Source organism: Ochlerotatus camptorhynchus, unplaced genomic scaffold (genome assembly GCF_037179485.1).
Source record: "Ochlerotatus camptorhynchus isolate MF236.1 unplaced genomic scaffold, CSIRO-AGI_Acam_v1.1 ptg000204l, whole genome shotgun sequence".
In the NCBI taxonomy this organism is placed as follows: domain Eukaryota; kingdom Metazoa; phylum Arthropoda; class Insecta; order Diptera; family Culicidae; genus Ochlerotatus; species Ochlerotatus camptorhynchus.
The window spans coordinates 1,785,978-1,811,096 of NW_027040694.1; the positions used below are offsets into that span (position 1 = coordinate 1,785,978).

General features: G+C 40.5%; 2 protein-coding genes across 6 annotated transcripts in view; both read left to right on the top strand.

Annotated features, from left to right (window-relative positions):
- Nucleotides 1–25,119, top strand: part of vari (MAGUK p55 subfamily member vari) — a 139,601-nt gene that overhangs the window by 66,466 nt on the left and 48,016 nt on the right. The window lies entirely within an intron of this gene.
- pasi2 (Protein) lies at nt 1,371–16,256 on the top strand. 2 transcript variants are annotated; one of them, XM_065224098.1, is made up of 2 exons: nt 1,371–1,702; nt 15,028–16,256. In XM_065224098.1, exon 2 carries the CDS (start codon nt 15,045–15,047, stop codon nt 15,825–15,827), a length of 783 nt encoding a protein of 260 aa, XP_065080170.1. In that variant the 5' UTR covers nt 1,371–1,702; nt 15,028–15,044; the 3' UTR covers nt 15,828–16,256. The 2 variants fall into 2 exon arrangements, with proteins under 2 accessions (XP_065080170.1, XP_065080169.1); XM_065224097.1 differs by having other exon boundaries at nt 1,372–1,669.

Consider the following 25,119-nt stretch of genomic DNA (forward strand, 5'->3'; position numbering starts at 1 on the left):
TTAATTGCCCAAATTCTCTGATCGCACCGAGTTTACCATACTGAACCCAAAATAGCGATGACGTACACACCAAAAACTACTGAATTTTACTGGCGATGTAAACATCCATGTATGCAAACATTCATACATGTAAACTTCCTTTTCACGTAAACTAGCAGCTTGCAAGAAATGTTGCAAACAAAAGTGGACACTTGCATACAATATATGGAATATTCCATGACATGTCTCATAAATTTACACGATCTATATTCTAAACTTGTATGATATATGACGCTCCATTTATGTGCATCATAGTAACGGAAATTTACACTACTTTTTTTAGCTGTGTACAGTGATCATAACATTTCTTCGCTATGTCTGACTTACGCCGGCAGAGCCATTAAACCGTATTAAAACAGGTTCTTCTTTCTTTCTTCCCTGTCATCGTTGAGCGTTGCCAAAATGGTTCGAATAGGTTCTTGCCAAATTTTAATGCTGTTTCGACCTCACGCATACTCTTATAATCAGAAACAACACTCTGGAAACATTATGTTTCTACATATGGGCGGCATAATGATCGAGTTTACATTAGGAGGTCTAATTCTTGGCCCCTACCGAATCGCAACAGGGAATTCACGTTCTACCACATTTTTGACAGCTGATAGTATTCGTCATATGGAAGCGTTTCGTTCGGTTGCTTCCATTATTTAGAACCAACTGTTTTTAATTAGAATTTCCAATGCAACTGACTGCCAACGAGGAATGAAACATATACGACTCACTCCAATCCTCCTTTATTCCTCATACAGTCTGTCGGTTAGTTGTTGATATTTTGCACCGTCACTGAACCGCAGACGATCAGAACAGGAAATGCAATACTCATGCATTGCATTTTCATATGACCTCGCGATTGACCGAATACTCAATCTGACTCCATCAGTATGTATGCACAATCTCATCGTCGGGAAAAGAACGATTCGCACCCGTGTTCGCTGAATGATTAAATGCGAGAATAATAATTAATTCCATTGATTCACCTCGCCTCCCAGCTGCAGTCAGCGGGGGTGAATTAGTCGGTGATCGTGCTCTTTCCGCGAAGCAGAAGAGCACAAGAGAGTGAGTTGAAATGATCGCTCGGGAGCGAATGATCAGTCACTGGAAATTCACCACTTGCGACTCCCACTCTCGTCATGGCACACCTGGTGAGTTCCACTGTAGCATAAAGATTCTCGCTCGATGGGTGTTTTCGGGCGTTGTTACACCGTAAACCATGCTAGGCGTTTGTCTGCGGAGGGGTGGGGAGCTCGCTTGACCGTTTCCTCCGCATGCGGTGCTGGAAAAGTCTTCTGTGGCGGCGGTGGTGGAGCCTCAATTCACCACACGCGCGAGCTCGGCACGTCAGTTTCGAGAGAACCGTGTTCGTTACAAGTTGCGTGTTGACGACGCTCGGTGCTCGCGTCACCTTTACCATATATTGCCCACTACCTCGGTTTATTAGTACTGACTGATTGTTTTAGTTTTCTTTTATGTTTGGTCGGTGTACGCAGTGATTATCATACATTCCCCTCGTCGATTTTACGTTGCTGTCGGACGGTTTGGTATGCTGAATGCGAAGTAAGAACCACCACAGTGGGGAAAGGAACAGAACGAGCACAGTTGTGTCAACGGGCGGAATAAGGTTAAATTTAAGGTGTGTACCATCGTTTCGAGTAACCCAGTTTCCGTGAGTTTGAAGAAAATCAATATCAAAAGGTGTCGTATGATCCAATGTGAATGCGATGGTTAGAAAATACGCCGCTGATTTGAAAATCCCAATCAGCAAGTGGTTTGCTATTTGCATATAGCGACCTGCGAGTCATGAGTCAGATCTGTTACGTGCCAAGGGGTGGAACGCCCAGCGATGACGACGTCATCGCTTTGAGCGGTAGACATCTCGATTCCAACGGCTGACGTTGTCAATCCAATTGTCTTCCATACAAAAGGGCAACTTTCACTCGAAAATAATTGAAACAATGAGCTATTTTGACGCCCAAGAAAACCCCCAAAAACCTTTGGACAAATGAGGTTGCAGAGGGATCGAAGTACCCTGGTGCAAAGGTATCCACCCATGTTCCATCACACGACTACACCTGCACATTTGTGCGGAATGCTGTGTCGCGGTGTATGGTGGTGGACGTGAACTCTTCTTTTCCGATCTTCAACAACAACAACAACAATAGTACCAAGAAAAGGGGGGACGCTACCAAACTGGGCGCTGCTGGGCTCCAGCGCTGCCAGTACAGTTGTGTGTGTGTTGGCGAAGAACTGGTTTTCTCATCGCAATCAAAACACAACTCAGTGGCTGTAGTGGTTTTCCGTCTTCGTCTTCGTTGAATTATGGAAGTTGTGCCCCAAGCGGCTACTTCGACACAGCGCAGATCCCCTCGCCATGGGGGAGGCTACAACGACTTGCAAGCTCCCAGCAAGAGATGAGAAAACCTGTTTTCCTGCGCCCGCTACCTCTACCGACGGATTTGGTTTAATTTGTGTGTGTAGGTACGGGTTGCATTTTGTTGTTTTCTTCTTGGAGGCTATTTTTGTATTATTGTTATATAATTGTGAAGTGCAAGTTTTCGCTTTTTTTTCTATCTCTGTATGCCACTGTGCCATAAATGCATCACAAACGAGCGGAGATAAGCGGTTTTCCATTTTTATTGAGTGGCGTCTCGTCACCACTCTGCTTGAAGGTGCAAATTGTTTTGATAGTGAATTATGAGGCACTGCTAGTTACGATTAAACAATGGGGGAAATTAGATAAGATTTGCCGCCATGCAGGGAAGAGGAAAATTGACAAAATTTGTTTCATGTGTGTTGATGTGGATGGATTATGACGACGATGATGTGATTCTTTTGTTTCTATCGTTGCGGTTATTGCTTTGGCTGGCTCTGCAAGATGTGTTCGGTTTTTCCGGTGTCGTGATCTTGCAAATTGCGGTCATGCCTCGGTGGAAAAGGTGATTTGCATAGGGGAAGTATGTACACAGTAACCATTTGGTTGACTGGAAGAAGGTTGTTCTCTGTTTTAAAAGTATATACCGTTGCTTGAGTTATTTGAGGTTTTTTTTTGGTTAAAAGGTTGTGCAAAAATTGATGTAATTTTAAGTGCTCTAAGAGCGTACATTTTGACATAAAGTTGAGTCATAATAGACTCGAAATTCAGCGTACATACGTACTTTCGAACTTTTCAATCTCGGAGCACTTAATTTTACATGACATGTTTGTTTACGTCTCATCCTTTATGTCATATATGGATTCCGTCACGTGTAAGATTAGGTATTTCAAAGTGTGTAGTCATTGGCGTAGTTAAAAAATGTTAAAGGAAGGGGTCAGTGGATTTTTTTTTGTTTTGTTAACACAGTAAAAATTTAATTTTTGATATGCATCAAAGTGGATGCACTTCAATCATGTCAAAAATATGGTGTAATATTATTTGCCAAAATTATCATTAATACAGTGCATGAACTGACATTACGCTGCTTTTACTGCATTTGTTTATTTTTGTGGCCATAAAAACTACATGAGATATGTTCGACATGATTGAAGTGCATTCTCTTTGTTCAATAATATGACCTATTATAGCGAAACTATTTATTTCAAAACAAGCTTGGGTGAGCCTGATTTTGAACAAGCAATGATCGTTTTTGCAAGCATTTTGTAATGTTATTACATATTTTCCGAATCTCTAAAGGATTTTAATGATCTCAATTTAAGAAATGGTCGGTAATTCTACGAGTTACATAATTCCATGAATTTTGTAACTAGATTTTTTCAAATCTTCCATATTCAATAATCAATTAAATCACATGCGTCTGGTTGAAAATCTCCTTAATAAAGACAACCAACCAATCAACAAATTCAATCACCGACATATAATTTTTCATTGGAGCTCAATATATCAGGTAGATTCAACAATACAATAATGGTTTGTTCTGCAATACTTCTGTATGTTTTTCGCTAAAATTGTGCAGGTATAGAATATTCAATATATTATGTGACTTTCTCAATCATCATTTATAAGTTGTAAAAGGAGAATTTCGAGTTGGACAAAATAAATCATACGCCTGATTTCTTATTGAAAATTCTTGTTTAATTCAATTTTCAACTTACTTTTAAACACACTCAGTATTTGGTATAACCACCCTTTGCTTTCAACACTGCTTCCAACCGTCTTGGCATACTTTCGATGAGGTTTTGTAGATATCCTGAATCGATATTCTTGCACGCTGCTTCAAGTGCTTCAAAATTAACGTTTTTGTTGGAAACCGATGCTTTATCCACTTTGTTGTCCAAGTAAGACCATAAATTCTCAATTGGGTTGAAATCTGGAGATTGGGGAGGCCATTCCAGCGTTTTGATCCGATTTGATTTGAAAAATGTAATTGGATTCCAGGCCAGTTTTCAGTGGCGCAACTTCCAAATAACTCAAATTTGCTCTCATCCGTCCACAGAACTCGTTTCCAGAAGTCCACAGTGATTCCGACGTACTTTTTACCAAATTCCAGTCTCTTCCGTTGGTTCCGCTTGTTGATAAAAGGACGTTTCGATGCCAAACAGCTTTTCAAACCGCTCTCATTAAGTCGCTGGCGAACAGTACGTCGACTTACATTGAGATCCATCAATTCCACAATATGCCTCGATGAATACTTCGGATTCTGCTTAGCCATTTGAACAATTTTGATGTCATCACGATTACTTGTCGCACGATCCTTTTTCACGATCGCGAATCACCAAATTTCTAACATCGAGCGAAATCTGCTTACCCGACATTTTTCACTTTTCAAATGACGCAAACAAAACACAATGGTGCGATGCGCACGCTTCCCGGAACAAGAACTGTCAAATATAACGCTGTGATGCCAAATCTTCAGATTTTATTTTTATTCGATGGCTAAAAAATAAAATCTTAGGTGTGTATGATTTATTTTGTCCAAGCACAAAAGTGAGCATATATTTACTTAAATTTGTAACAAAAATAGCAGAATATTAAAACAATTTTCATTCAGCTAATTGAATGCACCATGAGAAATACTTGAATTTTTCTGAATATACTGCTGAAATTGCGTGCAAATAGCAACAATATGATGTAATGTTCTTTCTTGGGTTGAGCGTTTGATTTATTTTGTCCAGTACTGTAGGTACCAAAATTAAATTCAAGAACTTTGCGTAACGCAGTAACGCAACGCAGCAATTCCCTGAAACGTCAGTGCTTCTAACGTATGAACATGCTCCGTATGCCAACTTGAAAGCATCGGAGAAGAAGTGCACCTAAACGGATGTTGCCTTCGGTTCTACGACACTACGCTTGATCGGTGTTTCGTTCAATAGCGGGATTTGTCTGTGAAACTTCAGCCATTCTTCACACTCCTTGGGCGCTAGATGTTGATCCCATTCTAGCTTCCTTTCTTCTTCATCCATCAAGCACCATAGACGCTGCAAGAACATTTTCGCCGTTACTATAACTGCACCTATCAATCCAAGAGGATCGAAGAGAGTTGCGATCATGGATAATAATTTCCGTTTCGACAACTGCTCATTCTCGCTGATCTCTGGGGTTTTGAATTGGAATTTGAAGACGTTGCTTGTTGGCAGCCACAAGCGTCCCAAAGTTTTCACAGCTGGATCTGGATCGAGTTTAATTCCCTCTTTCGATAGCGCTAAATTGTCTTCCGGTATGCTTTCCAGTACAACAGCTGAGTTAGAGGCCCATTTCCTCAAACGGAATCCTCCGCTCTCCATCATCTGATCGAGTTGAATTCGAAGCTGCCTTGCGGTTTCTTAATCATCCTCACCCGCATTTTCCATCCATCGCCAGCTGTTTAAGGGTTCGCGTTGCTAAATACGGTGCTGGCTTCGTGCCGTAAGTAACCGTACAGAGCTCGTAGGTTTCGGCTCTGCCATTGAAATCCTTGCGCCATAGCGTGCATTGAAGTACCACATCCAACCAGTCTACCCAAATTTAACGGAACATCTTTTCCACATCAGCTACCATCAGATTTTTCTTGATCCGAGATCGCAAAATCATAGCACGTAGTTCATCCTGAATTACTGGCCCTGCCAGCAGCGTATCGTTGAGCGAAACTCCTGTAGTGGTCTACTTTCCTTAACTACGGGATGGTGAGGTAGATAGCACCGAATTACATCTCCTTCGGCAGTAGCGTCCACCTTGCGCATGTGTCCTAACTCCAAATATTCCTCCATAAATTTGTCGTACTGTTCCCGCAGCTTTGGTTCTCGAAGCAATCGTCGTTCTATCCCTTGGAGACGGCGGAATGCGATATACCTTGATTCGCCCGTCCTAGCTTGCACGGTTCCGTCCTTCGGAAGTGAGACTGTATATCGACCATCTGTACCACGTCTATAGTGCTCCTCGCACTTTACCTCCGTTGGTGAATAATCCATACTATCTGTAACCGCCATGTTACAGGAGAACCTTGAATTTGGGTGATCAGTTTTCACCAAACCAGATACCACCCAGCCGAGTACCGATTCCGTTAGTGTGGGAAATCCATTTCCCAACTAAATTTCGTTACCTGTATTGAAGAAGGCGAAGAAATACTGCATTCCGAGTACCATATCCACTGCCTTGGAATTGAAGAATGCTGGATCTGCCAATTCCACACCTTCAGGGAATTCCCACCTGTCGCCTGCACGTCAGTTGTTGGAAGGTTCGCTGTTACCCTCGGCAGGATGAGGAATTCCATATCACAAGATAATCCGGAAACTCGTGACTTAACCTTCGCAAAGGTCACAAGGTCACGCTTTACCCGCGTATTGGATTGTCCTATCCCCAGGACGGATATATCCGACCGCCTTCGTTGGATATTCAAACGCTGACACAATCCTTCAGTCATGAAATTGCACTCTGACCCTTAATTTTGCATTTGCTCTGTGTGACGGCAAACAGTGTAGTTCAATTTGTTGTGCAGTGAAAAATTATTTTTAATTACGTGTGAAATTGTGTTGTGTGCCGCGATTGATTGATTGCAACGCGTGCCCAATTGTATTTGATAACAGGATAAGTAGGAGAACAGGTTACAAAAGTAGCCGTTCTCGTAAAATTTTGCTTATTCTTCGATCCCCCCGGCGCACTGAAAGGAAGCAATTGCTTTCCTATAGTAGCTGCGGCGGTGAAATCGAAATTTAATTGTCTCTTCTGTACCCTGTGTATTGTTGCATGCAGCGTCTGTTGACTGTGTTTAGGTAGAAATGGAATGTCCAAAATGCGAGTCGGGGGTAATGGCAAGCGATCTGCCGTTAACCTGTAGTGGTAAGTGTTCTCGTGTGTTCCACATGAGATGCACTACACTTACAAGGAGTACGGCAAAGGTTGTCATGGAGAATGTTAATCTCCTATACAAGTGTGACGATTGTCTGTCTAGTTGTGACGAGCCGAGTGATTCGATCTCGCATGTTAGAAATATTGAGGAAGAAGTGAAGAGAATATCTTCTATTTCGGCCTCGATCACAAACATGCGAGATCAGATTGCTGCTCAAATTGATAACGCGTTGAAGACCGGTATGGAAGCTATCCGTTTAAATGTAAATGGTACCCTGAAGGAAGCCGTTGGCGGACTTGAAATATTATTAAATGAAAAATTGGAAAATATGACTAGTTCATTTTCGAGAATTATTGCGGACAAAAATTTAGTTGCAATGAATAATAGCAGTGGATCTGGGCCGATTCCCTCTGAAGCGGGTCAAATCCCCGATGGTAATAGTAATAGTCATGACGAAGAGAATTCTACTAATGATAAAGTTAAATGTAGTTTCGCGGATGCTTTGAAAAACGGACAAGGGGACGGTAAAAGTAAGGATATCAGTAAAAATAAAGTTGAAAATGATAAAAGTAAGTTTGAAAGTAAAAAACTGAACAACCGTAAGGCTCGCCCGGTCATTGTGATTAAACCTAAAGAGTCCAAACAAGACTGCGAGGAAACTCGTAAGTTTTTGAAAACAAACCTGGATCCAAAAACACACAAAATCAGTAACTTTAGAAACGGGAAAGATGGCTCCATTATTGTTGAGTGTGCAACAGGATACAATGTAAATGAGGTGAAACAGGGCATTGAAAGCAATTTGGGTGAAAACTACAACGCTGTTGTTCCCACATCGGTGCCAATGTTAAAAGTGGTGGGCATGAGCGATCAGTATTCCTCCGATGTCTTCATTGACTTCTTAAAAAGTCAAAATGAAGACATCGCAATTAATGATGTAAAAGTAGTTAACATGTTTGAAAATCCACGCTTCACTTACAACAAGTTTAGTGTTGTGATTGAAGTCGATATCGAGACGTATAAATGTGTGTTATGTGCGAAAAAAATAAATGTAGGGTTTGATCGGTGCTCGATAGTTCCCGCGATTAATGTTTTGCGATGCTTCAGATGTGGAGAATTTGGGCACAAAAGCATGGATTGCAAAAATTGCGAACGATGCTCTAGATGCAGCAAACAACATAGCACCTCTAAGTGTACGTCAACTGTATTGAAATGCGTTAATTGTTTAAAAACTAATAAGGAGCGTAAATTAAATCTGGACGTCCACCACGCAGCATTTAGTTCTAATTGTTTTGTGTATAAAAAACTATATGATCAGAAAAAAAGCAGCTTACATTTCAATAAATAGCTACCAAGTTCCAGTAGTAAAGGGTGATACGGTCAAAATTTGGTCAAGGGAAAACGCGTGTAAATCGGTGAAATTGTTTATTTAAAAAATCAAATTAAATTTCTTTTTCTAGTTCAATTAGTATAAAATTCAGGAAAAATATTCAGTTAGGCTTCCGCTTTTCCAAATCCGAATTGCCGGGCCTTACGCTTGACCCCTGCCATCAGATTTTGTACAGCCACCTTGTCCACCTTCTTCGCCGCAGAAAGCCAGTTTGCCTTGAACTGCTGCTCGCCCTTAGCAGTTTTTTTGGTCTTCTTTAGGTTCCGCTTGACAATAGCCCAGTATTTCTCAATTGGGCGGAGCTCTGGCGTGTTGGGAGGGTTCTTGTCCTTGGGAACCACCTGCACGTTGTTGGCGGCGTACCACTCCATGGCCTTTTTACCGTAATGGCAAGATGCCAAATCCGGCCAAAACAGTACGGAACAACCGTGTTTCTTCAGGAAAGGCAGCAGACGTTTATTCAAACACTCTTTCACGTAAATTTCTTGGTTGACAGTCCCGGAAGCTATGAAAATGCTGCTTTTCAAGCCACAGGTACAGATGGCTTGCCAAACCAGATATTTCTTTGCGAACTTTGACAGTTTCATGTGTTTGAAAACATCTGCTACCTTTCCCCTTCCTTTTGCCGTATAAAACTCCTGTCCCGGAAGCTGCTTGTAGTCGGCTTTGACGTAGGTTTCGTCGTCCATTACCACGCAGTCAAACTTCGTCAGCATCGTCGTGTACAGCCTCCGGGATCGCGCTTTGGCCGTCGTATTTTGTTTATCATCGCGATTTGGAGTCACTACCTTCTTGTAAGTCGATAGTCCGGCTCGTTTTTTGGCTCGATGCACGATTGTAGACGATACACCCAGCTTATTTGCGGCATCTCGGAGAGAGAGGTTAGGGTTTCGCTTGAAACTTCCGGCAACTCTCTTTGTCGTCTCAGCGGCTTCCGGTTTTCGATTTCCCCCCGATCCAGACTTCCTGGCTGTCGACAAACGTTCCCCAAACACTTTAATTACATTTGTAACGGTTGATTTGGCAACTTTTAGCGATTTTGCCAACTTTGCGTGCGAGTAGCTCGGATTTTCGCGATGCGCGAGCAAAATTTTGATACGCTGCTCTTCTTGCTTGGACGGCATTTTGACAACTGAAGAGTGAATTCCAAAATCAAAATAGGAGCAACATTCTACACACACACACCTTTAAAATGAGGGGTGTTCAGGTTTTTTAAATGCAAAATTGAAAGAAATACGTCAAGTTGATATTGACCAAATTTTGACCGTATCACCCTTTAATGTGAGTAAATTAGAGATTTTGTATTTGAATATTGCGGGGTTATCTACAAACTACGTAACATTACATCAGATTGTAGAAGATAATCGTCCACTTTTGGTTTTGTTAGCAGAAACACATATTGTAGAAATTGAATCTTTTGATCAGTATAGCATTCCGGGATATAAAGCTGCTGCTTGTTTGTCACATTCGAGGTACACTGGCGGTGTTGCTATTTATGTCAAAGAATCAGTTCAATTCAATCTTTGCCAAAACGAAGTTATTGATGGCAATTGGTTCTTAGACATTACAGTTGAACGTGGCATGAAGATGGGTAATTATGGTGTTTTGTATCATTCTCCCAGTTCAAGTAATCAGCGTTTTATTGAAATTTTAGAGAATTGGTTCGAGACATTTTTAGATTCTAGTAAACTTAATATACTTGCGGGTGATTTTAACATTAATTGGCATGATACTAGCAATTCGAACCATCTGAAGCAATTAGCTGATTTCTTTAATTTAAAACAATTAGTAAGTGAATGTACGCGTATTTCCCGGCACAGTAGAACTTTGATTGACCATGTTTATTCTAATTTTGATTCTGTCAGTTCAGTTACTCAAGCTGATTTGAAAATAACCGATCATGAAACTTTAGTAATTAATGTCTTAGACAGTGTTAACGATAACGATAATTTTGTAAAATTGAAGTGCTGGAGGAAATATTCGAAGCAAGCTGTTTCGAATCTTGTTGAGAGAAGCGTGGATTTTCCATTAGTTACCGGAACTTTAGATGAAGATGCAGCTTTTCTTACTAACGTTTTGAAAACTTGTACCAATAAATTAGTTGAACAAAAGTTTGTTTCTTTGAAAAACTTGAACAGCTGGTACAATTTGGATCTTTTGCGTCTTAAACGTAAGAGGGACAAATGGTACAAAAAGTTTTGTAGATCTAATAGTGATAATCATTGGAATAGGTACACGGTCGTACGTAATAAATATTCACAATCGATTAAGAAAACTCGATGTGAATATATTCAGAGGAAAATTGATCAGCATCAAAACAACAGCAAAGAGTTATGGAAAATTTTTAAATCTTTGATGAAGCCTAGTACTTGTAAATCGCGGACCATAACTTTTGATGGCATATTAGAACAGTCAGAACCAGTAATTGCTTCTAAGTTTAATGACTATTTCGTCGAGAGCGTTTCACTGATCAATGAACCGGACGAAATAAAACAGCCGATTAATAGTAATTGTAGATTTAATGGTTTTCACCCAATTACATTAGATGAACTTAAAAATATTTGCTTTTCATTAGGAAAAACGGCTGGAGTAGATAATGTTAATGCTAGAGTTATTCAAGATTGCTTTCATGTCATTCGACACACTCTGCGGGACCTTATAAATCAATCATTGCAATCTGGGCACGTGCCGCATATTTGGAAAGAATCTTTAGTTGTTCCTATACAAAAAGTTGCTGGGACGATTAAAGCCGAAGAGTTTCGTCCCATCAACATGTTGCACACATTAGAGAAAATTTTGGAACTTGTTGTAAAAGGCCAGCTGTTAGAATATTTAAATAGTAACTGTTTGTTGATACCGGAACAATCGGGATACCGGGAAGGCCATTCTTGTGAAACCGCGTTAAACTTAGTGTTAGCTAAATGGAAAGAAAATTTGGAGCATAAAGATACGATTGTTGCTGTGTTTTTGGATCTAAAACGCGCTTTTGAGACAATTTATAGGCCCTTATTGTTGAGAACAATCAAGCGCTTTGGAATTTCGGGTTCTGCATACAAATGGTTTGAAAGCTATTTATCTGACAGAACACAAAAAACTGTTTTTAATGATTTTGTATCTTGTCCCGTTGACAATGACCTTGGAGTGCCTCAGGGAAGTGTATTAGGGCCCCTTTTATTTATTATGTATATTAATGACATGCGACGAGTTTTACGGTTTTGTGATATTAATCTTTTTGCTGACGGTACTGTGTTATTCATTGCAGCTAAAGATTTAGAAGAAGCCGTTTCACGCTTGAATTAAGATTTGCGTTCTCTAAGTAGATGGTTGAAGTATAAACAATTGAAATTGAATATAAGTAAAACTAAATTCATGGTAATTTCGCGGAATCGTGTAGATGATGATGTCTCTGTTGTTATTGATGATGAGACACTTGATCGCGTTCAGGAAATTAAATATCTTGGCGTGATTATTGATGACAAACTCAAGTTCAATTCTCATATTGACAATGCCATCAAGAAAATTGCCAAGAAGTATGGAATCCTATGTCGCTTGAAAAACGATTTAACTATTGGTAGTAAAATACAGTTATACAAATCAATCATCTCCCCTCATCTAGACTTTTGCCCTTCCATTTTATTTTTGGCCAATGAAACACAAATATCGAGATTACAGCGTTTGCAGAATAAAGTAATGCGTTTGATTTTAAGATGTAATAGATTCACTTCCTCAACTTTTATGCTGGACGCTTTGCAATGGCTGTCAGTGAAGCAAAGAATTGTGTTTTTGACTATGGTGTTCATTTTTAAAGTAGTTAACGGTTTGCTGCCTCGATATTTGTGTGATCGGATTGAAAGAGGAAGTGATTTTCATAGATATAACACTAGAAACGCGAATGAAGTAAGAACACCATATCTTTTGAATAATGCTTCACAAAATTCATTATTTTTCAAAGGTATAAATCTTTTCAATTCGATGCCTAGACACATCAAGCGTGCAACTACACTTACAGAATTCAAGAGACGCTGCATTTCACATGTAAAAGCTGTTTATTGAGCAGTTAAATTTTTATGAATGGATAAATCATGTATCTTGACAAAGTTATCTCTAACGGATTATTTTGTATGGAGACTGTCATAAAGACATTTTAGTAATTTGTGTAGCATATACAAAAAACTACATTGTTTGCCTCGATGGTGATGATGGATTTTTAGTTTTTGATTTTGTAGTAGTAATAGTAAAAATAGCTTTGAGTAGTCTACAATGGGTTGAGTCTCGCGCGCGGAATACAGGTATAAATGACTAATACGTGGAAATTGTGGCAAAAGCCTTGAATTAGTAAAGGGTTGGCTGGAAGTCGTTTCCTTGGATATAGTCCTGGCACTGCGGAAGCTTAAACGTGTAAATCCCAGGTCACGTGTAAATGGAAGTATTGTCGAGGACTATACTTGGACTTTTGATAACTAGTTACATCTTTGAATGTTTTTGGTTGATGCCTATAGCATATTTAACAGGACATTTATATCTGTAATTGTAACCAGCTCGATTTTGTTTGCAAACCTGGTTAAAATGTTTATATTTAATTATCTTAAAGATAACTCGTCCAGCTCAAACCTTTGTAGGGGTAAGAGGTGGGACCATCATCATCATCATCATCAATTCAACAAGGCCCTTGATCATTTTCCACCAAGACAACGGCTGTAGCAAGCAGTACTGACGAAGAATGACGGTGTGTCATATTGGATGACACTGCTCCCGTAGCCGGGTTTGGATTTTTCTCCGCCGTAGCTGAATTGCTTGAGTAGGTTTCTGCTCTACATTCCCTTATGTCCCATCTGGTCGGAAACATACCATTGTATGTATGATGCTTCACCTTAAAGCTTCGGCAAACAAAGCGAGATGAACATTCGGAAGCCTTATTTCCACGTCTGAAGCAGTTGCGACAAAGCGAGTGATATCGAAGCAGCTTATCTCGAGCGGACACCGTTCTGAACAAGCCACGCATCGACCACCATAGAGAAACCTTTATCAATTTTTCTCATATTCGAGATGTTTTTCCTGGAACATCTCGGAAAAATCAACTCACTTTTGAGTAAACCAACTTTTGACGAAATTGAGTAGTCCCGACTCAATTTTGAGTCGGTCTGATCGACCGTTTGTGTAAGCCTAAGTGACGCTTTATCAAGCTATAATTAATAACACATTATGCATTCGTTCGTTAATGAACCAGAAGATGTGGAAAACTCTCGCTTTACTATCAATTAAGCAGTAACCGGTGTCAGAGATCGATGTTGGCACATGGCACAGAAAATCAATCATTTTCAATCTTTATTTTTTTTTTGCGCAAACCACAGAAACTTGTAATTGTTTGTAGTTAGTTTTACTATTGCGTGAATAAAAATTCCGATTTTCTACCTTTAAAACATCTTGTTAACAGGCGAACCTCAACACTTTATGGAGACCTTATGGCACCTAATAAATCTGACTCATAGTCTATCACATCTTCCTCACCATCTCGCCAATCGCAGTTTATGATCATACGACACTTTTGAACCCTCTATTATTGATACAACCTCCCAATTCACATTTTATTGCTCTCTAATTGATTCATCCGCTTGAAATAAAACAAAAAATAATGGCACTGAAAAAAAAATAAGAACATAGCTCTGATGACGAGAAATTACAGCTGAACAAAACGACTCGCATTTGGTTCGTTGGGGGCGGCCGCCTAACTGCTTGCCGAGAGAGAGACACTCACCGACAGACTGTTCTTGTCTATAGATACTGCCCCCTCTCACCCCCCCCCCCCACCCACCAAGATAGAATGGCACATTTTTATCGATTATTTCATTAACCTTTTTCACCTCTCTCACTCTTTTTTCGCTCTCGGTCTCCTGCTACTAACTGTCCCTTTCTTTATTCCACGTCCCGGCCCGCGCCTTTCGCTGAATGTCTGTTGTTGTTTTGTCTCGGTTGTTATTTCTCGTTTGATCAATAACCTCTCCAATGCCACACTGCCAAGTGCCATTTTATCATATTTTTTTTTTCGTTCAAACCTGCTTTCTTACATTTCCATTTCATAAGGCTCACGTGCTTCGCCTTACCTGTCAATTTCCGGTCTGACGGTCTGTCTGTTTGTCTGTCGCGATCGCGCGAGTGTCGTCATAGCCCAGAGTGCCAAGTTCAAGTGTAAATTTCTCCGTCATCAGTGCTGCTGTTCGGCGCGGTGTGCCTGTATTGGTGTACCTGGTTCCATAGCGAGAATCTAACAAGTGGTCTCCGTCCCGTCCCTATATTGCATGTGACTTGCAATTCAATGAGCGAAAAATTGTTTTGTTCTGCTTGCAGTTGAAGCCTTGGGCGAGATGAATTACGGTCGGAAGACTCCGTCGACGTACAGGTCGACGCCATCGGTCTATTCGCACATTACGAGCCGATCGCAAACGAATCTGCACTCCCAGCGATCGCGATCGATGAAATCCATCCGGATACCATGGTACCAGAAACCGATGCTGCACAATAACAAATACATCGACATCCAGAGGGGAGCGATCATCACCGGGACGTTTTCGATCTTCATCGCCATATTTACGATCGCAACGGCGATCTTCGATGTATATTGCCTGGCGATGGCATCGCCTGGATCTACCCACTACGGGTACTACATCATTTCGTACGAGTTTGTCTACGTTGGAAACACTCACGTTCGGAACGCCCTGATGATCGCTGCTCTATTTTCGTTACTCGGAGGACTGGTTGTGCTGGTGACCAGCATCATGTTGGTGCACGCTCTTCGCAAAGAACACGAGAACCGCGTCGTTCCTTGGCTGTGGTCCTTTGCCATATTCACGCTCTTCCGGGTCCTAGCGCTGCTGCTGTTCTCGATCGTGAACGATCTGATCTTTGCGTACAACGTGCTCATCACCCTGATCTGGATCCTGATCATCCTGGCATCCGCTTACGGATGGTTGGTTGTCTACACGCTCTATCTGGAGCTTGCTGATCTGACCAAGCTGGAAGATCTGGCCCATCTACGAATGGGAACGATGCAGTCGCTGAACGCTTCGGTAGCTCATTCACTGGCCGGATCGCGTCCAACGACGCCGCACAGCACCGTATCGACGATGCCAGTCGGTGGAGTAGTCTAGGTACAACGCCCGCTCATCGGACGCTCCCAACAAGGCCAGCAACTCGAACATAACATACAAATAAAATACAAAATCGGAAGAATACAAATAAATCGTAAATCAGTAGAGTACTAAGCGACGAACCCCTTTGAGCTGGGGTGATTGTCAGTGGTAGCGATATAGCATTTAAGTCCGTCCGCGTTTTTAGTGTAAGATTTTAGATCTACTAACCAATCCACAATCGAAATCGAACGAACTGTAAAGATGTGCCTTTTTCTGGATGTGTAAACTTAGAAACCGTTCAAATCGTGTTACTTTTAATCCATTCCCGTACTTGCGTGGAGCAAAGTTCTCACCCGACGAAGAGGAGAAATCTCTGTTTTACTAGATTTAGACTTGCCTAGCGTTGTAAGAACTAAGTAAGAAGAATAAAAGCCAAACAAAAATCGATTCGAGTTGAGTTGTTTTCCTCTGCCTTGGGTGGAAAGAAATGCCATCGTCGTGTGGTTTTGAGTCCCGCCGAGGTCAGTGGCTGAGTTCCCGGTGCACTCGAGCGTTCCAGTGCAGCAGTCAATGACCTTCTTCTACGCTTTCGGTCTTTTTTTTTTAACCTTCTTGGAGACTGTGTCTACTTTTTCTTCGGTTGTAAACGAAAGCTACGGAATGGCACCGAGGGCCCCTATCTTAATGATGTTTATCTATTCGTCAGCACCTCTGTGGTGGTGGTGGCTAGGGCGTTGGGAATAGGTGAGCACGTGCTGGAGGTTTTTAACAGTTTTCGGCCGTCTGCTTTCTGTTCGTTCGAAGCCTAATCTCATTTGATGTGGTCAATGATGGTTTCTGTTTCGTTGAGTATTTTTTTTGTTTTGGTTAGTATACTATTTAGCGATCAATCTGTTTAGATGTTGGCCTTATAATATGTGGGATTTTTTTTTACAATTACTCTGTTCCAAATTCATTTAATTTTAATCTAGGTGCTCCAGCTACTACAGTAACTTACCAGCTTTAATTGTTATGATATATATCTATGTGCGTTTACATTGTTCCTGCTTTGGAAATAACGTATTTTAAAGAGGTTTTCTATACCTGAATTTCAGTATAACAATTGATATCTTAAAACTAAAAAGCTAAAATTAAATTTTATCTAAGTATAAAGGGAATTAATCGTTGCAATTGAAATAATATGGTGTTTACACTAGTGCTGATTCACGTGCTGGTGCGCTTGTCGTTTGCAAACCCATGGTTATTAGCATGATGTAAATAGTTTTTCGGTGCTGATTAAAATTGGCGCTTTAATTTATGGCACAAACTTGATCGGATTGCACCAATTTTGGTTAATCAGCATCATGAACCAGCACATTTGTATACACTCATCATACACTAGTATTTTCAATATTTTTGTCAATTAAGTGGACCCTACACAATTGCATTTATTGACAATCGTATTGTCAATATATTCTATATTACCGTCAATACATCCTATTCTGCCCATAAATAAAGAAACGGCCAGCCAGGTCAAGTCAGATTGCTGGAATACTTAATATGGCACATGAGCCATTGAGATTTTTCAATCCGTAGCCCTTAAGGATTGAAAAATCCCAATCCCATATAAATGAAGAATTGTCCAATACCCAGATAGTTCTTCGAAATTTCAAGCCTTACATTACCTACATTTTCCGGAAAGCTGATCACAATAGTATCGCTGAGGTCTTATTTACCAAGCATCAGCAACCACCCAACAAACAATTTGAGTTGATCAACAGCTGAATAAGCTATTTTTAAGCTGAAGAAGCATATTTTTGTCTGAATAAGCTCTTATTCAACATTCAGTGTTTGTTGGGCAGGAAGCTGTGTTCTTGATTGCACCGTCGTGGAAATTGCCGCACGGGCTTCCGCTAATGCTCTGTCTTATGTTATCGATAGGCATGTGCGCAAAACGGTTCATTAATATCGAGATCATCGTGCGTAGCAAGGAAGAGTCTTCGTGTAAGATAAAATCCATCAAGACTGCTTCGTTAAAACGGTTTACGAAATACCACACTAGATCCCTTCGAGACTATTACGTGAGGTTAAATTTTGCGTACAAAAAGGCGACACTGGAAAGCTTTTCCCACTACCAACAGAACCTGAGTGTGAATTCAAGTCCAATCCACGGAGCTTTTGGAGGTACGTGAATGAACAGCGTAAAGATTCCGGTCTCTCTTCTACCATGAAGTTAGGAGTTAACGTTGCATCTAGCCTTGAAGAAATTTGCCAGCTCTTCGCAAGCAAATTTTCCAGCAAGTTTACCAACGAAAGTGTATACCATCCCAGCCCGTCTACGATCACGTACTGAAAGAAATTCCGGTCGATGCTCATCTCATCTCATCGGTAGCACCCAGGCTGAAATCGTCTCACAATCCCCGACCAGACGGAATACTTAAAGAACGCACACATGTATCCAGTCCATAAGAAGGATGGAAGGATGTACACAACTACCGTGGAATCAGCTCGCTGTGCGCTATTCCAAACCCTTCGAATCAGTTGTTATGGAGTCATGAAGACCAACACGAATTCGTTTCCAACAAATCAACGACTACTAACCTGCTATGCTTCACATCGTACGTTACGAGAAGCCTAGTTGAACGACATCAGTCCGATGCAATCTACACCGACCTATCAGCAGCATTTGACAAGATCAATCACACTATCACCATTGCCAAATTGGAACGGCTAGGGATTAATGGATGTCAAACATCTTGGTTCTAGTCGTATCTTATCGAGCTCCAACTCAGTGTGTCTATTGAGGATTGCAATTCGATCGCTTTTCCAGCAACTTCAGGTATTCATCAAGGAAGTCACCTCGGGCCAATCAATTTCCTAATATATTTCAACGATGTGAACTTTGTGCTAGAGACACCTCGTTTTTCTTTCGCTGATGATCTTAAATTTTTTCTGCCTGCATTGACAGTAAACCATAACAAGTCCCTAACCCTCTCTCGCAAAAATGAGCCCCAATTACACACTCCTGCGTATTTCAATTGAACGAGTAAGTCACGTGAAGGACCTGCTTATTACCTTGGACTCACAACTGACGTTCAAACAGCACATTTCGTTCATGGTAGACAAAGCCTCCAGATCTTTGGGGTTTATCTTTAGGATAGCTAAGGATTTCACTGGCTTGTACTGCCTTAAATCGTTGTACTGTTCTCTTGTACGATCTACATTAGAATATGATGATGCATCTTTTTGGAACCTTTTTTTTATCATAATGGTGTTGAGCGAATGGAGTCGGTTCAACGCAGATTCATTCGCTAAGCACTTTGGTGATTACCGTGTCGTGATCCTTTTAGCTTGCCCCTATGAGGAACGTTGTTCAACACTCGTCGCGACACTCTAAGAGCTATGTTTGTTGCAGACGTTCTGCAGAATCGAGTTAATCACCCAGCTATAATGGAACAAATGAACATCAATGTGCAGTCAGGGTCCGTTAGAACTAGAACTAACTAGAGTTAGAACTAACTACGGCATGCATAGCGCTATCAGATTACGATTTACCTTTCGTTAAACACTACTCCCGATTAGCCCGGGAGACATTTACTCTCCAAGTTAGCGGTGTTCACCAGTCGCAAGGACCTGGAATCGCTTTTGGATTAGGGAACTTTCTTCAGTGAGCAGTGTCCTCGAATGAGGATCGCTTTGAGAAGCTTCTGATTGTTCAGTCGTAAAAAGACTGCCGTTTGTTTTGAAATCCTTGGGTTTTTATAGCATGATGTTACATTGGTTTACAGTTGGGTTTTTCTATTAACTAATGTGTAGGACAGAGAATGAAACTGACGTCTGGGACAGAAGTGTTGACAAATATTGTAATTTGGTGTTTTACCAATACCATCGATGCAGTTGTTTGGTGTTTTGTTTCTACTGTTTGGCCCTGCAGCGCAAGGCCACCCGGTAAGTAATTTGAGTCAGCAAAAACATGTGCACATCGTACATGTTTTACTGTCCGTTGAAAATGTGTGTCAAGAGGGTATGATAATGAATTGCATTAATGGTTGCGTATGCTATCTTGAAATGGAAATGCTCTTTCTAGCTTATGATTTATTGCGTGGGAAGATGCCTAGCACAGCGCTATCATCGGTCTTCAAAGATTATTCAACAGAGTTGCAACTGTGTCTGATTTTCACATGTCACGTGAGTTACTGCGACGAAACTTTACCGTTCTATTTTCTTGGAGAACAAATCGTAACGAGTAGTTTTTATATTTTTAATTACGTATATGACAGTCAGTAGTGTTAACTAACCTTCATTTAGGCTACGAGCCTGTTGATGCAGAAATTAAATAAATAAAAGATACTAAATAAATATATAGATTTCACAGCCCATTCGGTAGATACCCACACAGTTCGAAAAAGTAGTTTAAATTTCTGTTCAATATAATGCACATAAATGGAGCATCACATATCATATACGTTTACATTATATATCACGTAAAGTTCATTTCATGCAATGTAGCAAATATTGTATACAAAAGCCCATCTTTGTACAACATTGTTTGCAAGTTGCTCGTTTGCGTGAAATGAAATACAAGTCTACGTGAATGAATGTTCACATCACAATTAAAATTCAGTATTTTTATCTGTGCATATTGCATGGGTTTGGATGCAGGCCGCCATATTGGATTTTGGTCTGCCATTTTAAATTTAAAAATGGCGGCGGATGTCATTTTTCCGCTTCTACTCATCGAGCCCATTCCGTGGATACCCATATTGCATGGATTTAGATGCATATGGCTGTTTAGAGGCCGCAATATTGGAATTTTGTCCACCATTTTGAATTCCAATCAACATCCCGATTTAACGCTTCTACTCTTCAAGCCCATTCCGTAGATACCCATACTGCATGGGTTTAGATGTATATTTGCTGTCCGGAGGCCACCATATTGGATTTTGGTCCGCCATCTTGAATTCTAAAATGGCGGTTGATGTATGTTTTCCACTTCTACTCATCGAGCCCATTCCAAAGATACCATTATTGCATGGGTTTAGATGCATATCGCTGTTTAGAGGCCACCATATTGGATTTTGGTCCACCATCTTGGATTCCAAAATGGCGGCGGATGTCAACTTTCCACTTCTGCTCATCGAGCCCATTCCATAGTTACCCATATTGCATGGGTTTAGATGCATATAAACTGTTTAGAGGCCGTCAAATTGGATTTTGGTCCGCCATATTGAATTCCAAAATGGCGGCGGATGTTGATTTTACGCTTCTACTCATCAAGCCCATTCCGTAGATACCATGTAGATATTCCATGGGTTAAGGTACATATTTGCTGTCCGGAGGCCGGCATATTGGATTTTGGTCCTCCATCTTGGATTTATGGAAGCCATACTGGGTTGAAATTCACAATTTTAATTTCATCCGGGGTGCTGACTTTATACCTATCATTTTCGGTGATTTTGATCTTGGTTGATATTAATGTTGGTTGATTTTGGGTTTCGAAAATCACAGCTGATATTGGTCGAAAATGACGGGTGATTTTCATGGTAATGATGGCTTGTGATATTGGTGCCCGTAATTTTAGGTGATATTGATCTTTGAAAGATAGCTGATTTTGATTTTCTGATCTTGATTTTAGCCAACACTGCTTTGATTCAAAATCGTTACAAACTCATAATGCGAGACATTAAATCGCATGAGAATTTGAAAATATGATCAATGGTAGTAATAGTGAGTGTCCAGGAGCACATTGGCCACTCCTGGAAATATTTCTAATACCCTGGGGAAAGTGGTCAAAATCATATTGAATCATATCGATCAGATATATTTCTACTCATCTGTCAAATTTAAGACTTTATCATTTTTCAAAATGTCACTGTTGAAAATTGCACGAATGTGCACGAATGTGCAAGTGTTGCTTTGAGCACCGATTGCATGTGAAAAGCTATTTTCCTAACACAGATTTCAAAGTTGAATTCCATCCGGTCTCATCAAACGGTGTTTATTCACACAGCGTGGTGAAGGGTGGTGTTCTCCAGTATACAACGAAGGGCTTTCTGGAAGCAACGAGCTGCAGCCCACATGAGCATCCAAATAAAGAAGAAGAAGCCGCACCGCTATTGATCGGAATCAGTAGCTCTTCGTGAGTTGCTGTGGGCCAATTATGCCAAGCACGTCATACTAAAGCGTATAAACAGAGAGGACCCCGCTCAAATGCCTATTCCTGCACAAAACACAAGCTCCTGCTGCAGTTAACAAATAAGATTTATTATATAAGACCACGTAGTTCTACGTCACCATTGCGTACAACCCCATAGGGCAGTACCTTGTAGTTTTTCATCGGAATATAAATAAGAAAGAATGGTCGCTGCTCACCATAGGTGTATAATTCAGGTTTTCATTCTTATATAGGAAAAATAAAATACATCATTTCAGTTTCAATCAAAAGCATTATACAATAACAAGGGTGGGGCTTTTACCATAGAGGTAATTCTAAGACTAGAAGGTCCCGAAATAACGTGCTCAACTTTTTGGCTCAGCTCTGGTACTCTCTTCGGTCCCAAGCTAATCGATTCACCCCTCGAAACATAGGAAAATCCACTAACCCCTCATTTTATCTGTCAAACTTTCATAGCGAATCAAAACAAACATTGTGTAGTAGTAGAATTTCGACTAGAATGGGATACGTTAATCGTTTGCTTGGGACCAATAGGCTAGTCAAGTAGTGAGCCAATTTAAAATTGTTAGTTTCGTATTGATTGTTGCTTTTACCCCGTCAAATAAGGTCCGTATTACCCCTAGTTTGCATTTTAACTGTATTGTATATTTTCACATGTTTAATACATTTTTACATGCCTTTATAAATAGTAACATAAGAAGTAAAGCCTAGTTAAGGTTATCGATGCCAACAAATGCCAGAAAACATAGTTTTTTCACCAAAAAATCCTTAGATTTATTGCTTTTAAAATTAGATCATTAAAGGATCCACTGAACTAGAATTTTGTTTTGACTAATTGTTTTGACGTTTTCAAAGATCCGGAGCTACAATATGTTTCAGAATAATAAATGAATGATGATCTGTTTTGAAAATTTGCAAAAATCATGAGGATTTCATATAGAGCTTGCTGTGGTCCGTCTTACCTCGCCGGGCGTTCTTACCCCATCTTCCCCACTCATCACCATTTTTAAGCTGTTCAGGAAGTTCTACGTTGGCCCACATAAACATGTCATTCACCTTTTCCCATGTTGCGTTGTCCAATGTGTACCTTCGAAGCAAGTGCTCTCTCATTCTCTGTTTTGTTCGCTTCGCACAAACAGACCATTCCATTCTAGCCATCAGAATTCCTCCACCCACACTGACATTCTTCACCTCCGTCGTGCATGGAAGTGACTGCTGACTGCTACAAGCTACAGTCCAACGTAGCAGGGCGAAACCAAAACAAAGCTCTGTTTTGAATACAAGATATAACGCTGCTTGTTTCGCTCCACACTAGGTTGGTCAGTTTTTATTTAACACGTTCAACCGAACCTATCCCTACAAGGCACACAAATGCATCTTGCACACGGTGCCATGCTGACGCATACGTGATTGATCACAGTGATGGGCGTTGGTCGCCATGGTACCCATTTGACAGCGTGGATTGCTTCGTTCGATTGTTCTCAGGTCAGGTTCTGCTGGCGAAGAATGTTCAAATGTGACGCATATCGAAAATGCCATCTACAACAACCAGTTGTATACCCTATTACACCATTGACGTCACGTGACTAATAGTCATTGTTTGTAAATATTGCTCGGTGGGTTGGTTCGTTAGGCAAATTACCTTCCAACAGGTGCTCGACAGTTCTGCGTTTCCATTCCTGTCAAGACTTATGAGCGCACTTTCTACGCGCGGACAAACTGGTTCTTGATGGGCCGTTGTTGTTGTTGGGCCTCTTTATATTAGGAAAGAATGCAACTGAGTCTATTCTGGACGGTGATACAAAACGATCGGTAGGTTATGATGCGGGCGAAACCGGTTTTCCATTCACTTTAAAAGCGATTGAAGTAGGGCTTCGTGGAACCGGTGGGCAATTCGGAGAGGTGATTAATTTTAATATGATTATAATGTGGTGCTTTTTGCCAGTGGGTTTGCCACCGTAGGTGGATTTGAGATAAGATTTGTTTGAGATTGAATAATGCTAATTGGATCTCTGTGCTATTTCGTAATACCAGTGGTGGAATTACGTCAAAAGGTGACAGTTACATGCGTTGTTTGACTGACGACGTATGCCGGCGATAGGAACCCGAGCAAGAAGCGATAACTAACCGATAATATATGAATATATGAATGATGTTTGATACCTTGTTTTGATATTTTTCAATTATCGAAATGTTTTGAAAAAATATCAAATTAATACCAAAATAACAAAGCCTGATCTTTAAGTTTTTAACCATTACACCGAAAAGAGTTATTGGATTGGTATTAGAAGAATTATGGTATTCTGGCATACAAAAAGCAATGGTTATCCGTGAGTTATTATAATAACACAATTATTAATTAGCTCGTTATTAGTAGAACATTTTTGAGTTATTATATTTGGTACTTTACCTCTTTTATCAGACTAGCCAATTCCATATTTACGTTGCCAGTTATGCTATTTTCATATCTGAATTTGGTATTATAAGTTAATGTCTCCTGCTCGGAAAGTGACTAAGTTCAAATAAGCTACCGAGCGAAACTGTTTCTGCGCAAGAGCAAACAGAAGGCTGTGCAAGTCCAATTCCATGCCAACAATTGTTCCTCTTTTTCGAACAAAGTATTAACTCATAAATTAACTTGTTTACCTTTAAACAACCACTCCTAACCTCAAATTCGTGGCATTCCTCGTATGAAACTTATTCTGTACATATTCGTACACCTGTACGAGTACGTTATTTATAAACTTTTGTGAACCATCATAAAACGTATCGGCACGCGATACTGTTAACATTGTTTTCCCTAAACAATCAATGGATGTAACTTACCACGGGTCTAAAGCCTCTTACAATGGATTAGTGTTCTTCGATAACTCGTCTGCGTAGCACGTTCGTTCTGATTCCCTACGGAACTCCCAATCTACCAGAGGTAATTATCTCGACAGTGCCCATTTGGTACCATTTAGCACCAAAGATCTGAGAAATCATTTGAATCCGTTCCACGTTGACTTTTGCATCGGAACGAAGCTCAATTTTAGAAAGTCCACAGTTCGATTGTAGGTAGGTCCATACATATTTACAATCGTCTCGGGTTCCAATATCTTACAGAGATTGTACAGCGAGGGAAAAGGGCATTCCAACTAGTTCATTGGAAAGCGT